A 15,425-nucleotide genomic window follows, 5' to 3' on the forward strand; every position below is an offset into this window, starting at 1 on the left:
CCAATGACAGGCCATGGCCTAGATTCATAATTTCCCTACTGGCTGTTACGTCTCTTTTCCACCTCCTCTTTTCTGCATTGATACTGGCGAAAATTAGTGACAGCATAAAATGGGTGACCTGTTTGCAGTGACGCTATAGCTGCAGGCAGAAAGTAATGCTTAAGACAGCTCTAGCCCCCCCAATCCAGGCTTTGCTTTATTAGCAACAAGCTCCCAAGTGACTGCATCTACCAAGCTTTTTATTCATTCCAGTTATTTATGTATCAACATGCTATAACCAGATAAAACCCCAGTGCTGTCCCTGTGACGGTCTTATTCTCTTAGCGACCGGGTCTAACTGCATTGATGAAATGGATCATGCCTGGGTATTGAGTTTGTTGACAAATGACACCCATAACTACGCTATACTACAATAAATCTCAACCACAATAAAAATGAAGGCCAAAACACAACAAACCATTTAGAAGAAAAAGCACTTAGTCTAGGGACAGGTGCAATAGATGTCCTAAATATATATTTTGAAGTGCAACGTTTATCCCTGTATTCTTTCTGACTTCACGTCTTTTGTCTGCTCGCCACAGGAGAGTATGTCGTGATGACAACCCACTTCCACCTGAAGAGGAAAATTGGTTACTTTGTGATCCAGACATATCTACCCTGCATCATGACAGTCATTCTCTCCCAAGTGTCGTTCTGGCTCAACAGAGAGTCCGTCCCTGCCAGGACTGTCTTTGGTGAGTCGTCTGCTCCCATCTCCCTCTTGTAAACATCTGTGTGTTAGAGACATGAGCCCATCACCAGAAGCTTTCAAATCTGTTCTGGGAAAATAAATGTGGAAGATATGATGGCCTGACATCAGGCAGTCACTCACAACTATAGTGCCATTGAGCAAGGCATGGAAAAAGTCCCTCTAAATGGAACAAAAACATAATACAGCCTCCTAATGTCATTATTATGTCACAATACGACATGATGTAGTGATTTTACTACAGTATTGCAGTTTTTAGAATAATGTAATAACATATATCTATAATCTATAATAAAATATTTGTGATTTGATTATTAGCCATCATGTCGTAACCTTTCATGCTGGACTCACCACGAGCTGTGAGATTGTGAAACAATAGTATATGCTTCTGTAGAAGCCACAAGTCTGTATGATATAAACCCTGTTTTTAAGAAAAATATTCGCAATGTCATGGAGAAGTACTACACTACCCACAATCCTAAGTGTAACAGCGACATTTTCTGATTGGTGGAGCTTGCTATTACCATGGAGATGTGTACCGCACCTGTGAACACCTAGTGAGGGTAGTGAGGGTGGAAACTTCCTCCTTATATTATGAAAATAGTTCACCGAAATGTATTTCTGAAAACATTTGAGGCGAGAAATAAGGCATGTAGGTGCTGAATCTGTCTTCATTTTAGATCGACAATGGTTAGTTTAAAAGCTTTTCTGGAGTTTCCTGAGGTGGCAAGTCGCAATTCCCAATGGTTTATGGGAAGACTAGTTCCTTCACTCTTAAAATTATGTAGACAGTCTTGTACCATCAAATGTTTTATGATCATGATTCATTGCGTAGCTGGTTGGCTGAAGCAAATTTGTGATTTGTGATGTTGGGCTATACAAATAAAATTGAGAATGAATTGGATTGAAATCCACTTCCAGAACCGTCCATCCATCCATCCATTTTCTTCCGCTTATCCGGGGCCGGATTGCGGGGACAGGAGGCTTAGCAATTCCAGATGGCCCTCTCCCCAACAATGTTTTCCAGCTCTTCCTGGGGGACCCCGAGGCGTTCCCAGGCCAGACAAGATATATAATCTCTACAGCGTGTTCAGGGTCTACCCTGGGGCCTTTTACCAGTTGGCAGTGCCCGGAAAACCTCCAAAGGGAGGCGTCCAGGAGGCAGATGCCCGAACCACCTCAGTTGGCCCCTTTGGGCTCTACTCCGAGCTCCCTCTGGATGTCTGAGCTCCTCACCCTATCTCTAAGGCTGAGCCCAGCCACCCTACGAAGGAAGCTCATTTCGGCCGCTTGTATCCGCGATCTCATTCTCTCAGTCACTACACAAAGCTCATGACCATAGGTGAGGGTTGGAACGTAGCCGGACTAGTAAATCGAGAGCTTTGCCTTTGGGGTCACCTCCCTCTTCTCCACAATGGTCCGGTACAGCGCCCGCATAACTGCTGACGCCGCACCGAACTGCCTCTCCATCTACCGCTCCATTTTTCTCTCACTCGTGAACAAAACCCCAAGATACTTCAACTCCCTCGCTTCGGGAATTGGAGCCATTCAAAAAGTGGGCGGTCACTGTTGACCTCTATTACACTATTATCATTGGTTAACATAAAAATGAGGTGGTATTGCACCATGCAGCAATTTATTATATCGGCACAATGCATTATTACATATTCATTGTTTGAAAACTAATTCAGTCAAAATACATAACTTACTGCATCATCATTTGCTTCCTTTCTAAGAAAAAATACATGGCAAGTGTATTCGGTCCTAAGATAAATGACTGTAACGACGTCTGATGAATTTGAAAATGAAATACTTCTGACACTTTGCTTTGAAGTAAATAGAAGCCACTGTGAGACACGCAGCTGTCAGTGACCCTGGAGTTCAGCTTTATTTCTTTGCGCCAAGATTGAAATAAAAATGTCAGTTTGCTGTCAATATTTACTACAGTGTGAACAACACATCTTCATTTGCGATACGAGACAAGACTTCAGAGGAAGGGACACTGCTGACAAAAAAAAGGATGGGGTCCTCGATCGTTTGCTTCGTGGTACTGCTGAGTTTGATGTCTGTCTTTACTTGACGCTGGAGAAACGTTCTCTGATGTGGACAAATATCATTCGTTTTAAAGGAATGGTTTTGATGGAAATATATGCTTCCTTTGATGAGACTAAGATGAGAACTGGGAACCAGAAGGCGATTAGCCCAGCTTAATACACGGCTTTGTTGAATACTCGATTCTGATTGGTTAATCACGATCTTCTGCGGTCTGTTATTTCTTTAAAACAGACCATTGCTATGGGTGCAGTTCTGATTTCAGACTCTGGCGGACCATTTTTGTGTCAAATTATTGATTCTTTAAGTAATTAGCCGTGTAATAAGCGAGATAATGTACAGTTAGCAGGTCATTGTTGTCAAAGACCTATCGTCCTGTCGGGGTTTATTTCACAACAATGACCGGCTCGCTGTACATTATCGCTTACATTAGCATACAGCCTGGTTCTGTCCAAAGTTCAAAACTACCAACACCTCTAAAGCTCACTTATTTCCATCTTGTTTGTTTAATCTGGACGCAAACAGAAATGGAAAAAGAAGGACAACATGCTGCAACAATTCCATGAGCAGTGGCCGAGGCACAGCATCTTCCTCGTGTCTCTGCCGGTTGCCTGGCAACCTCACGGCGATGACAGAGCGGTATCAATCTTCTCATCTAATTCTCGGCAAGAAAGCTAATAAGCGCATTTGCCGAAATGTCAAACTCTTCCCTTCAATGATATTAAATGTTAAAAAGAAAGAACGGCGTATTCAGTCCAAACGTCATTGCACAACATTCTCTTCTTCTTCTTCTTCTGCTCTATTCCGTCTCTGCACCAATGAGGCGAACAAGAGCTTTAATCAGTTGTGGCTGGCTGCAGTAGAAATTCAAGCACAAGGCTCAGTGTGAATTTAGATTTACGTGCTCTGAATGTTTGCCTACAAGTGTGTGCGTGCCTGCCTGAGTGTGATGTAAGTGTTCGTCTGTGTGTGTGTGTACGTGTACGCACCAATCGTGTGTTGTGCGCATGTGTCTGGGCATGTGTACTGGAGTGTTTGTGTGTATCTGGTGTGTATCTGTCTGTCTGTCACACTGAGGTCTTACATAATACCGCCCAAAAGGAAAGCTCTTGCTAGTCTGCAGCATGCTCCGTAGCAGCACAGCACAGCAGCAGGCAGAATGTCCTTGAGTTACCTCACCCTACACTCTTTCTTCTTGTTTTTCTTCCCTTTCTCCTTCCCGCGGATGTCAGTGTCTCCCCTGGCCTATACTACTTAAAGAGCTTTCACAGGAACATTATTACAGGCGCCAGAATTTTGCAGCTCTGCAGTGCTTTTTTTTTTCTTTCTACTCTTCCTGCAATGTTTCGGTGTCTGTTTGTGTGAGTTGTGTCTTCATGTGTCACAGCTAGCTACCTGCGGTGCTCGTCACGTGTCGGGGGTGGGGGGGGGGGGGGTTTGAAATGAGGATGACCTAGATTAGATTCGAACAACTATCTAGGGCATGTGTGTGTCCCTCATGCTATCACTGCTGGTTCTGCTTCATGAGATTACATGCATGCAGCGTGTGCACGCACAGTCGAATAAACACACGCTTTCATGAAGACGCAGAGCGGCGCAGCATCCCCCCGTACACTAGGTAGGTCATTCATGTGATTAATATGCGTCGTCTGAGACAGCAGATGAATGAGCCCGTTCTTCAAAGAGGTTACAATGTCAATATGGCGGTAAATGCATCATTAAAAAGACATAGCAGACAATCAGGGTCTTTCATGGCCACCTCAATCCTTTGGCTATCAACTAAGTCGAGGATTTATGTGGTGTATCAAAGCATTGTACATGTGTCTAGCGCCATTAGAATGAAAGAGTACACTGAGCTGTCTTCACACACAAGCTCTTATATACAGTATATGTCTTTATCATGGTGAATCATGTGCAAAATGCAACCTAAGTAACAAGCCACCTGGCAATATTCGGTGTCAACTCAGGAATGATGTGCTCATGTTAGACGGTGAAGATCTCACTGCTTGCCATGTTTGCTGTGTACAGGACGGAAATGTGTCTCAGCACCTCTGCTCCCATTTGTCTTGTTGCGACTTTATGTGGCCGTATACAGTGATTATTTTGAGATCTGGGCTTGTAAATGGTGCTTTAAACATTCACAGAGTATGATGTGATGCAGACAGACGTCAGAGTTTTGAAACTGGCAGTAACATTTGCAAGACAGCTAATACAAGTCTAAATACAATGCAATCCCAATAACGTAAAGGCTACTGTAGAACAAGGTTAAATGAACATAATGTTCTGCCTTACTGTAATACATTTATCACATAATTATGACCTCTAATGCACAAAGAAAATGCAACACATTCTCACACCCAACTTATCAAATAGCGACACTTGGTCAGTGGCTCTACGCTTCAAACTATTCCGCTCTAGGTACCCCTCTAGTGTCAGTTTTAGACGTGCCAGGGAGGGCGTGTCAGTTTCCCCTTGTTGCATGCATAGTGTCTTTTCAAAATTAAACTTCCAATGTAGGTTAGTTTTAAGGTTTACTTATGCAACAAGTAAACCTTAAAACTTGGTTAGGTTTACGCAACAAAGGTACTTCGTTAGGCTAAGGGAAACATTGTGGTTTGGGTTACTATACTCCACGTTCTATGAGGTAAAATTACTGCTTTTGTGAATGTAGTTTGGTGGTTTTGAAGAGAGCGATATAGTGGCTTCAGTTCCCCGTCAGAAAGGGCTACCTGATGAGAAAGCCACCAGACTCCGATCACAAAAACAGTAATTTTGTTTCATCGATTGCTTATTTTGTGTTATTGTGTGTCTTTCGGATCCAAACTAACGTGGCATCCACAGCAGTACATTGCTTAGCTTCCGTGTTGGTACTCCTGTCTGCTTCTCCAAACTGGGAGCATGTCGATCGCCATCTAAGTTACTGTATGTAACGTTAATACACTGACTATAAGGATATATATATATACTGTATATGTAGCAGCATCATCATGCAGAAACCTATGTTAGGTTATGTGGGAAAAGGTGTTTAGAAGGGCTTGTTAAAATAGCACTTTGAAGCTAAAACATACATACTTTGACCAAAATGTCAATGTTTAGATTTGAATACACAGGGAACACCACTGGGAAGGCTACAGAATTATATAAAAACCTCAAACAACCAGAAAATAATGGACCCGCCCATTTAGTACGGACGTTACGTAACAAAATTAAGGTAAAATAAGTCAACGTTGACTTGACGGGACACGAACAGTGGTCTCCTGGCTAAAATATGAATGAAATTAGGCTCCCAACTTAATGTCTTGTCATTCATTTATAAAGTAGGCGTCACAATTCTCTTATAAATGATGAAATAAATAAGAATGACTATTAATTAAGGGGATTCATTGTGAGAAGTAGGGACGGGCGTCACTCATGCCCACAATGGTCACTAATTAAATCTTCCAAGGTAAAATCATTTTTAAAATTTGTCATTGATGCAGCCTGTGAGAAAACAGAAAACAATCTCCTTCCTTCATACTATATGACTTTTCAATTTGCTGCTGTTCTCCAGTTCTCCAGTCCAGCATTGTGGCTCTTTCCGTACTAGTCCTGTCATGTCTAAACAAAGCTGTAAGGAACATTAATACTTACTCTATGTATAAATTACCATAGCCATTACTTTAACAGACACATAGATGAAGCAGCAATGCTACATATTCCATATCTGAATAGGGCTTAAAGAAAATATGGTGTTTTTAATATTATATTTACTGCGCTAGGAATAACTAAATTGCACAAATGGACTTTAGTCATTCCTCCCGCAGACAACACAGCTTGACTTCTCTTTGTTTTCATTTCAGAACAGAATCGCTAAGAATAAACAAACCACTAAAATAATATTATGTGTTCTCTTATTACTATTAGATGTGATCAGGTTTATGTTTCCAACACAAATGTCCAAATCTGACACAGAAACCCCATTAACACCATTGTTTGAATTACATTGTGACTATGAAGCGCAGCCTCCGCACTAAATCTGTTTTTTCCTAAAGCTTTCCCTGTAGATGAATAGGCAATTTAAAAACACAGCAGTGGGTAGAGTTATCTTATTTATCATTGTGCCGATTAAGAGGCTGATTAGTTCATAGCCAGTCTGGTGTAGTGGAAAACTGTTGGTAGTGTATTTATTTGCAGTCCAAATGAAAAGCAAAAGGAAACAGCCACTGATGGTGCTGATATGGTGCTCTCTCTCTCTCTCTCTCTCTCTCTCTCTCTCTCTCTCTCTCTCTCTCTCTCTCACTTCCTCTCTCCATCTCCGTCTCTCTCTCGCTCTCTGTCTCTAAGCTGTCAGGGACAGCAGTGCTCAGAAGATTATCTCTCTTCCTCCTCTCCTCTTTAAGCGATTGGCTGGGTATTTATTGGTTCCCCCATGATGCTGTTTAATGTATCTGCTCATTAAGGAATAACACCTTGTGTGTGTGTGTATGTGCGTGTGTATTTGAGTTTGGTTGTGTAGAGTGTGTATGTGTCAACGTATGTGTTTGTTCGCTATACCTGCTGGTTTTATGCCAGCGGGTTCTCATAAATTCATGATTACTAGCTGACAACATTATAGGCACTGCAGCTATGTACTGTATGTGTGTGTGTATGTGTGTGTGTGTGTTTGTGTGTGTGTGTGTTCTCACAGCTGTGGCGCTGGCACAGTCATTTAACTCACCCGCCAATCAACATGTCAATTTATTTCTTCATTTATGTAAATCAGGGGTGACGTAGTGATGCTGAATGGGCTGTGTGTGTGAGTCAGGCCCCCCTGAGGCTGCAGTTATTGATAAGGCATGAATAAGTAAGTGGCCGCAGCACAGCGGAGATGTTGATAGACATCCAAGAAAGACAACTCCACTCCTGGGACTGGTTGAGGGAATACAAAAAGTTGTTTGACAACTCCCTACACAAGAATCCTGTTCATTCATCAACAGCCTTCACTAATTATACAACAGTGATACACTCAGTAATTCATTAGTATAAGATCCTTCCTATAAGTGTGAGAAAATCATTCAACTGTGACTGAAAGGATCTGTGATATGCGTGCTGGCAACCCTGTCTTCTAAAAAAATATGTTTATAGAACTTATTTGCTTCAGTATATACATTTTTTTGTCAAAATTCAGACTTATTTCATTTGTTTTCCCTACAATATTATCTACGAACCAGTGGGCAACCTCCGGGTTTGAGAAGTGAAGTGCCCTAAACTTGCATTCTTTCTAATAGCCAGCAGGAGGCGACTCCTCTGGTTGCAAAAATAAGTCTGATTGTATGGAAGTCTATGAGAAAATTACCCTACTTCTCACTTTATTTATTACCTCAGTAAACATTGTAAACATGAGTTTATGGTCTCAATCGCTAGTTTCAAGTCTTCTTCAATACAGCATGATGTTCATTTAGTATTTGGTTAAGGTTTGGGATAGAGAAAGATGGTGGTCATGGTCAAATATTGAAACATTCAACAATGACTTGAAGCTTAAGATGGGACATTGACATTCAATATTTCAATATCTCTTTAATTTATTTCTATAGACCGTTTCAATGGAATTACATTGCTAGGCAACAGCTTGGGTCCATAGTTACTTCCAGCTTGTCAGCTGATGTTATTCACATACACTGCAATAAGAAATAAGCTGGGACACATTTGGAATGTTTACATTTACAACTGTGTAATGGTCTATAACCTAAACCCAGTGTTTGTCTCTGATGTCAAAGTCCTGCGGTTGTACGCCCAACCTGCCACCCTCACATCCTCCATATGGCTTCTATGCAGTAAAGGCATGTCAAACTTTCTTGACTGAGAAAATGAAGAAACTTATTTAGAAATTTGTAATATCCAAACGTCAGATATATGATTGATGGAGCAAAGAAAAGTTTCACTAGAGGTGTTCTAAAGCTACGTTCACACTACGAGCGACAAAAGCAACAAAACAGCCAGCATGACCAGTTACATTGTCGCCGAGTCGCCGTTGAAGTGTTGCTCAAGCGATGGTTGATATAGTTATGTAGTTAAATAGCACTGGGAACTCGGCATTTTTGCAGACAGAATGGGACAGGGTGAAACAAAAACATATGATTAGTTGATGCTTCACTGCTTTATTCGAGCGCTGAAAAAAGTTGAGCATAGCGCCTCGCCCCCGTCACGCAGCTACAAGTGTCAGGCGTCAGTTTGTTAGTTGTCACCATTGTCATGTCACCAGCTTCCATTGAAAATGACTTGTAGCCTGTTGCTGTGTTGCTCGTAGTGTGATCACAGCATAATAGTCTTTTAAAAAGCTTTTTTAAAGGCTTAAACATAAAAGAAGTATTGCCTGTACTGTCATTGTTCAGGTGTAGCTGTGCGTGCCAAGGAACTAAAACAGTTCATTAACAGCAACTTTATTGCAAGCCCTCTTTAGCACCCGCCTTGTATACAGGGTTTAAGTCACACATAAAGAGCTACATATTCTTTGAGTGAACAGGCGTCCCACTGCACATCGTACTTTTGACCTCGTCCCACATTTTGATTGTCATGTTTGATTGGTTGCCTACTCAGTCACAATGTTGTCAGAGGCAAATGTCTGCCTGGAACCAGGGAGCATACGAGTAGAGAGAGAGAGAGAGAGCACAGCCATTTCCCCGAAGGCTCACTCTCCCCCCACAGAGATTTGAGATCTGTGGCTTGGCTGCGATCCAATGGCTGAGCAGTACGTTTCACTCACTGGCTTGAGATTGGTCAGATTAGCCGAAGCCTGTCATTCACGGGTTGTCAATCAAGTCGGAATCAACAGAGCAAACAATAAATTGTCAGAAAAAAAATCCATAATAATTACAAACAATGATTTTGCACCTTTCGCAGAAAAAAAATATTTGATGCTAAGAGGCAAACAAACTTGAGCTCAAAACCCCTATTAATTTATTTTTAGCCATGCCTGGAGCAATTTATTTTTTAATCTGCAGCTCCTTACAGGCAGTCGAGCACTAAATGTCTATCAGACTGATTACCCTGATCGACACTACATCAGATTTCTATAAGCTCTACCTCGCTGTGTCAGAAACCTATTAACCAAGTGGACATTATCTGCCCCACACACACCAAAAAAATGCACATTTGCACTGTTTGCCTGTAGTCATATCAAACTTTTCCTCGCCTGAGGCAGCAGTGATAGACTTCCCACCTTGAAATAGTCTGCCTCACCTTGTCATTCATCACCTTAAATCCCTAATTTAGTTCCCACAAATTTGCTTTCTCGCACCATCTTTCTCTATATCTTGACATTTCTTTCCCCCACCCCATCACCCTGTATGTGTGTGTGTTTGGAAGTGAGTCTGCAAACAGAGGCAAAAACCTTGTTAGAAGATATGTATCATATAAATCAAGTGTCAGTGCTTGTGCACACCGAGCTAAATTGAGTGGAAGGGACTCTCAAGAATTGAGTTACACCACTATTAATCCAGTTAGAACTTTCCAGATCAGTGGCTTTGTTCATTAACAGCCTTCAAAGCCTCAAGTCTATTAGTTACAACATGTCAAGCGAAGTCATTTAAAACCAGCTCTGGAGTCTCGTTCTAATGAATCAACTTACTAGTGTACTAAATTAATCCCAAGTAGGCCCAACACTAAACAGACACAAAGGGGAGCCGCTCTTCCTGAAGGAGTTGGGAAACAAATACCTGTCCACCTTGTTAGCACAACCACACACACAGACTATTGTTAACAAACCCTTAAAAAAAGACGTTTATTCAAGTGTGCTATTAGTATACTTCTTTTAAACTTGAAATAAGAGACTATACTTTCAGTTTACTTTTTTATGTACTTATCAGAGATATACTTAACAAAAGTATACATAAGTATACTTGGCTCACACGGACAAGTATACAGAAAAGTCTAAGTATACTTGGCTCATACTGATAAGTATACAGAAAAGTCTAAGTATACTTGGCTTATACTTACAAGTATACAGAAAAGTCTAAGTATACTTGGCTTATACTGACAAGTATACAGAAAAGTCTAAGTATACTTGGCTCATACTGATAAGTATACAGAAAAGTCTAAGTATACTTGGCTCATACTGACAAGTAAACAGAAAAGTCTAAGTATACTTGGCTTATACTGACAAGTAAACAGAAAAGTCTAAGTATACTTGGCTTATAGGGCTACTTGTACTTAATATTTTGATCAAGATAAACTTAAGAAAAATATTATTTATTCAAGTGTGCTATTAGTATATTTCTTTTAAATTTAAAATAAGAGAGTATACTTTCAGTTTACTTTGTATGTAATTATCAGAGATATACTTAACAAAAGTATACATAAGTATACTTGGCTCATACTGACAAGTATACAGACAAGTCTAAGTATACTTGGCTTATACTGACAAGTATACAGAAAAGTCTATGTATACTTGGCTTATAGGGCTAGTTGTACTTAATGTTTCGATCAAGATATACTTAAGAAAAGTATAAATAAGTATTCCTGCCTTATAGGCCTACAGAAAGGTGTACTTGGCTTGTAGTTGTGCCTACTTTTTGATAGAGTAACCTATTAAAGTATGTGAGAAGACACATATACAACAAATCACAAGCAACAAAGCAAACCAACACTTAACGATCGGTCAAATCCATGCATCCTTCCAAATTTTATCAAGTGTTTTTTTCTCTTGTGGTATTAAGACGTTGGTGGTGTTGGAAGACTTGTTTCCATGACAACAGAGCTTGTCAAACACAGTAAAGCATATATGATTCCAAGCATCGGGGCGCTTTTGTGAGGCCTTGTGTAATACCCAGTGGTGCTGCCTTCCTCCTCCCCCGCAAAATTAACTGATTTACTGGCAAACAAAATAGCTGACAGATTGACACCACTCTGTTGCCAACCGTCTTTCCATTCACCTTCCCTTACCTGCCTGCATCCCTTCATACTACTGTACTCCTTGTATCTCTAATATGCTCATATAGGCCTTATTCTACTCCCACGCATGTATTTGGGTTATGTAGTTGTTTCCCATAACAGATATCCCCTTATTCATCTTCCTTCACTCCATTTTACCTCTGTAGCTCTCAGTACGGAAGTAATGGATGTTCTGTGCTCCTGCTGCACCTGCTGAGGCCATAAGCACACATGATTGCTGGCAAAATCGCTTCGCACTGGCTGTTCTCCAGTGGAGAATGTTCTGGCACCCACCTCATAAGCAGTGACACCTTGGTGTTAGACTTACACTCCACTGGAAGTCTCAACAAGACACTGTTCTCGTACCTAAAATGATTTAAACTGTGACACCAAGCTGGTGCTTCCAGTCAAATTACAGCTTTATATGTGATGCATGGTGTGCGTTGATTGTACAACTTACAATTGCATGCAGATAATTTGCAGCAGCGATTCAGGTAAACTAGCAGCATTTAGTTCCAATTCAAGAAGTTTTTATAGCTTAGTGAAATGTTGCAGGGAGGAGGTCGTACAAAGATTTGGACTTTGACACTGGAGATTACGCTTCATATCATTTTTTTCTGCTTGGGCCGGAGTCGATAACGTTACTCGCCCCAGTCGCCGCCACTCTCTCTCTCTAGCTTCACCACTCACTTCTATACACTGACTCTGCTCCAAATGACCTATGCCACTCTTACAACAACTGGCTTTAGAGAGAGCCATTCGCATTTTCGTGTCGGCCATGTAGTTCTTCTACACGCTTGGCACACGGGAGAGGCTTCAGTCGGTTGTAATCTCAACCTCACCGCTAGATGCCGCCAGATCCTACACACTGGCCCTTTAAGCGTTCATTTTTTAGTTATTCTAACCAACACCTCAGCATAACCTTAACCGAGTGCTTTTAGTTGTTCATTACTATCATAATCATGCTTAATTTGTCTTGAGCAGATGCTTTATGGAAACAAATGCATTAGATCCAGCAACTGATTTAGTTGTTTTGTAGCGTGTGATTTGTTTTGTCTTTTACTCCTTGAGGGAAAACAAATGACAAATGTGTTCGTGAACATTTGTAGCTAAGTTTAATATGAATGTTTTGTGACATGTTCCTTAAAAATATCTTCCCCAAAATGTTTTTTTAATGTTAATTAGCTTTATATGAACATAATTCTGGGGTGAGACGGAGGGTATGCAAATCTGGTACGAATACGTGACTAAGCATCATTTCATATTTCCATATCTCCTGCTGCCATGCATCCCCATAACAATATATCAACAAACCTTTCAATGCCCTACTTAGCAGTGGGTGCAGTGCAGAACATGGTCATGTGTGAATTTTATGACATCACTTCGCACCGCATATAAACGGCTTTTCGGCTTCACATCTCAGTTGTGCTCATGCGAAGTGCAAATCTATCATGTGTGATGATGAGTCAGGTGTTCTACTCTTGATTATTCTTGTATGTAATTTTCTAATCCAAACAAAATATCTATCTGGGACATTTGATAAAAGAACACGCGATGAAAATCTCAGAAACACATCTCGACAATAAATTACATCAGAATAAATAATTCTGACCTACTTACGGTATGCTTTAGTCTCTCCGGAGCCAGAATGAATACCATGAATCTGTACCTGCTGTACCGATCCAGTAAATCCATCAGAGGTGTCTTATGGCTAATGACCAATCATTTATTTGGCTCTGACTAATGAGAACATAACAATCAGCCTTTATGCTTCATGTCACAGCACCAACTCCGTAATGCCAAAAGCATGTGAAAAGAGAGTGGGAGGATGTGATTCATCACTTAACACTTACATCATAACCAAGGAGGAAGAAGAAGGAGAAGAATTCATAATTCTGAAATAACATTTCAGGACACATTGTAATAACTCAGTACCAGCTGCTTTTCCAGCTTGTAGGTGGTGGACACAATAACTGGAACGCTGTACAATATAATGTAATCCAATACAAACGGTAAGGAGTTGATTGAACTCAACAGTGCTTTTGTAGAACAAATATAGGATATATTTATAGGATCGCCTGGTGGCAAACATTTTTTTTTTCACCATTCACCAACCGTTTCTTTGACATATGTCATCACGAAGCTTGTGAACTTAATATGACTACTTTTTTTCGTAACTGTCTTCGTAGATTTGTAAATAATAATTTTAAAGGGGACATATCATGCTCATTTTCAGGTTCATACTTGTATTTTGGGTTTCTAATAGAACATGTTTACATGCTTTAATGTTAAAAAAAAACATTACATTTTTTATTCTTCGAATGTACCTGTATTCAACCTCTGTCTGAAACGCTCATAACACGTCTCTTTAAGACCCTCTCCAGAAATCTGCTCTGAGTGGCTTACAAGAAAAATATGGTGCACCTTTGTAAAGGTAGTTCTCAAGCGATAAGTTCTAATGAGCCTGCATGTGACATAGGAAGGGGCGCCAAATCTGAAAGGCTTGTTGAATCACATGTTTTTTTTATCTAGGTAGCCCAAAAAAAACTGACTGGGTTTAAATATTTCACAGTTTGTGGCTTGGTAGGAACTCCAGATACCCAAATGTATGTGCACAAGCACTGAAAAAGTGAGTTTTTCATGATATGCCCCCTTTAAAGGAAATGGCCTGTAAATCACAAAGGCAGCTATAAAATAACTCACATTAAGTTAAGGACCAATTAACAGTATTTTAGCAGCTTTATTAGAGGTCTTTCATCTTTATTTTATTCTTTGACGTCAACATGAAGCAATGACAGCAGTACAAAGAGGCTGGAGATTTGCTGTGTAAATTGGTGGTACATTAGTCACTATACAGTGAAGAAAGTCTCTCTAACAGTCTTTTAACAATTAAGGTGTTCTCATACACCAATTATAGCTATGCCTATGAAAAGTCATGCACTGTAATTTGTATATATCCCCCAAAATCCCAGACTTTCACCCAGGGGACAATGTAGGAAAATGCACAAAATAAGTTTTCGTAAGATATCATATCGAACTGTTCTATATGTTGCCATAATATATACCAAACACAAGTACATTCCACTCGCAAAGTGGTGAGAAATAGATACTAGTACTGACTGAAAGATGCTTAGCTGTATAGAAGAAAAAGTACTATTTGCTCAACATTGAGGAGCAATTTCCCAAAAAAAAAACTTTATAATTTTAAGATTAAGATTAGATTTAAGATTATAATTTTTGGAAATTTGACATCGAGTTTACAGTGGATTTTAAAAAGTGGATGGATCTTTTAAACATGGAGGTGTGTATGTGGGGGTACATCATGTACATGTGTGTGTTTTTCCATAAACACCTCTCTCCACATGTGTGGAGGAGGGTCCTCTCTGCATATTTTATAAATCCTGTTCAAGCCAGCTGTTCTCCAGCTCCCTTCATGTTAACCCAGGCTGAATTTGTGGATTGTTTGCTGCTTGCGCTGATGTTATTTGGTGTGTAAACATCTGCAGTAGCCTGTTCTGTGATGAGCGCCGCATCGTTAGCTGTGCTCTGACCCACTTCCTCTCCCTCTCCGTACTCTGTCTCATCCCAGCTCTCGATAGCTGATGTCGTATAGCTTAGCGATTTGGTTTTCCAGGGTTGACGTGCGCTCCTTAATACGAGGCCCTTTGGTTAAAAACATGCATATTCATTTATGCTTCATCATTGCTTCACGACTGCTTGTGCATTGGTGTGCAGGTCA

The 15,425-nt window shown here is 40.5% G+C and overlaps 1 protein-coding gene across 7 annotated transcripts in view; it reads left to right on the forward strand.

The window, feature by feature from the left end:
* The window catches only part of gabra1 (gamma-aminobutyric acid type A receptor subunit alpha1), a 61,649-nt gene that overhangs the window by 39,624 nt on the left and 6,600 nt on the right, over positions 1 to 15,425 (forward strand). For all 7 annotated transcript variants that reach the window (XM_037747812.1, XM_037747809.1, XM_037747808.1 and 4 more), the window contains exon 8: positions 582 to 734. In XM_037747812.1, the coding sequence (XP_037603740.1) occupies positions 582 to 734 (153 nt within the window). The remainder of the gene's footprint in view (positions 1 to 581; positions 735 to 15,425) is intronic.

This window comes from Sebastes umbrosus, chromosome 17 (assembly GCF_015220745.1).
Source record: "Sebastes umbrosus isolate fSebUmb1 chromosome 17, fSebUmb1.pri, whole genome shotgun sequence".
Taxonomy (NCBI): Eukaryota; Metazoa; Chordata; class Actinopteri; order Perciformes; family Sebastidae; genus Sebastes; species Sebastes umbrosus.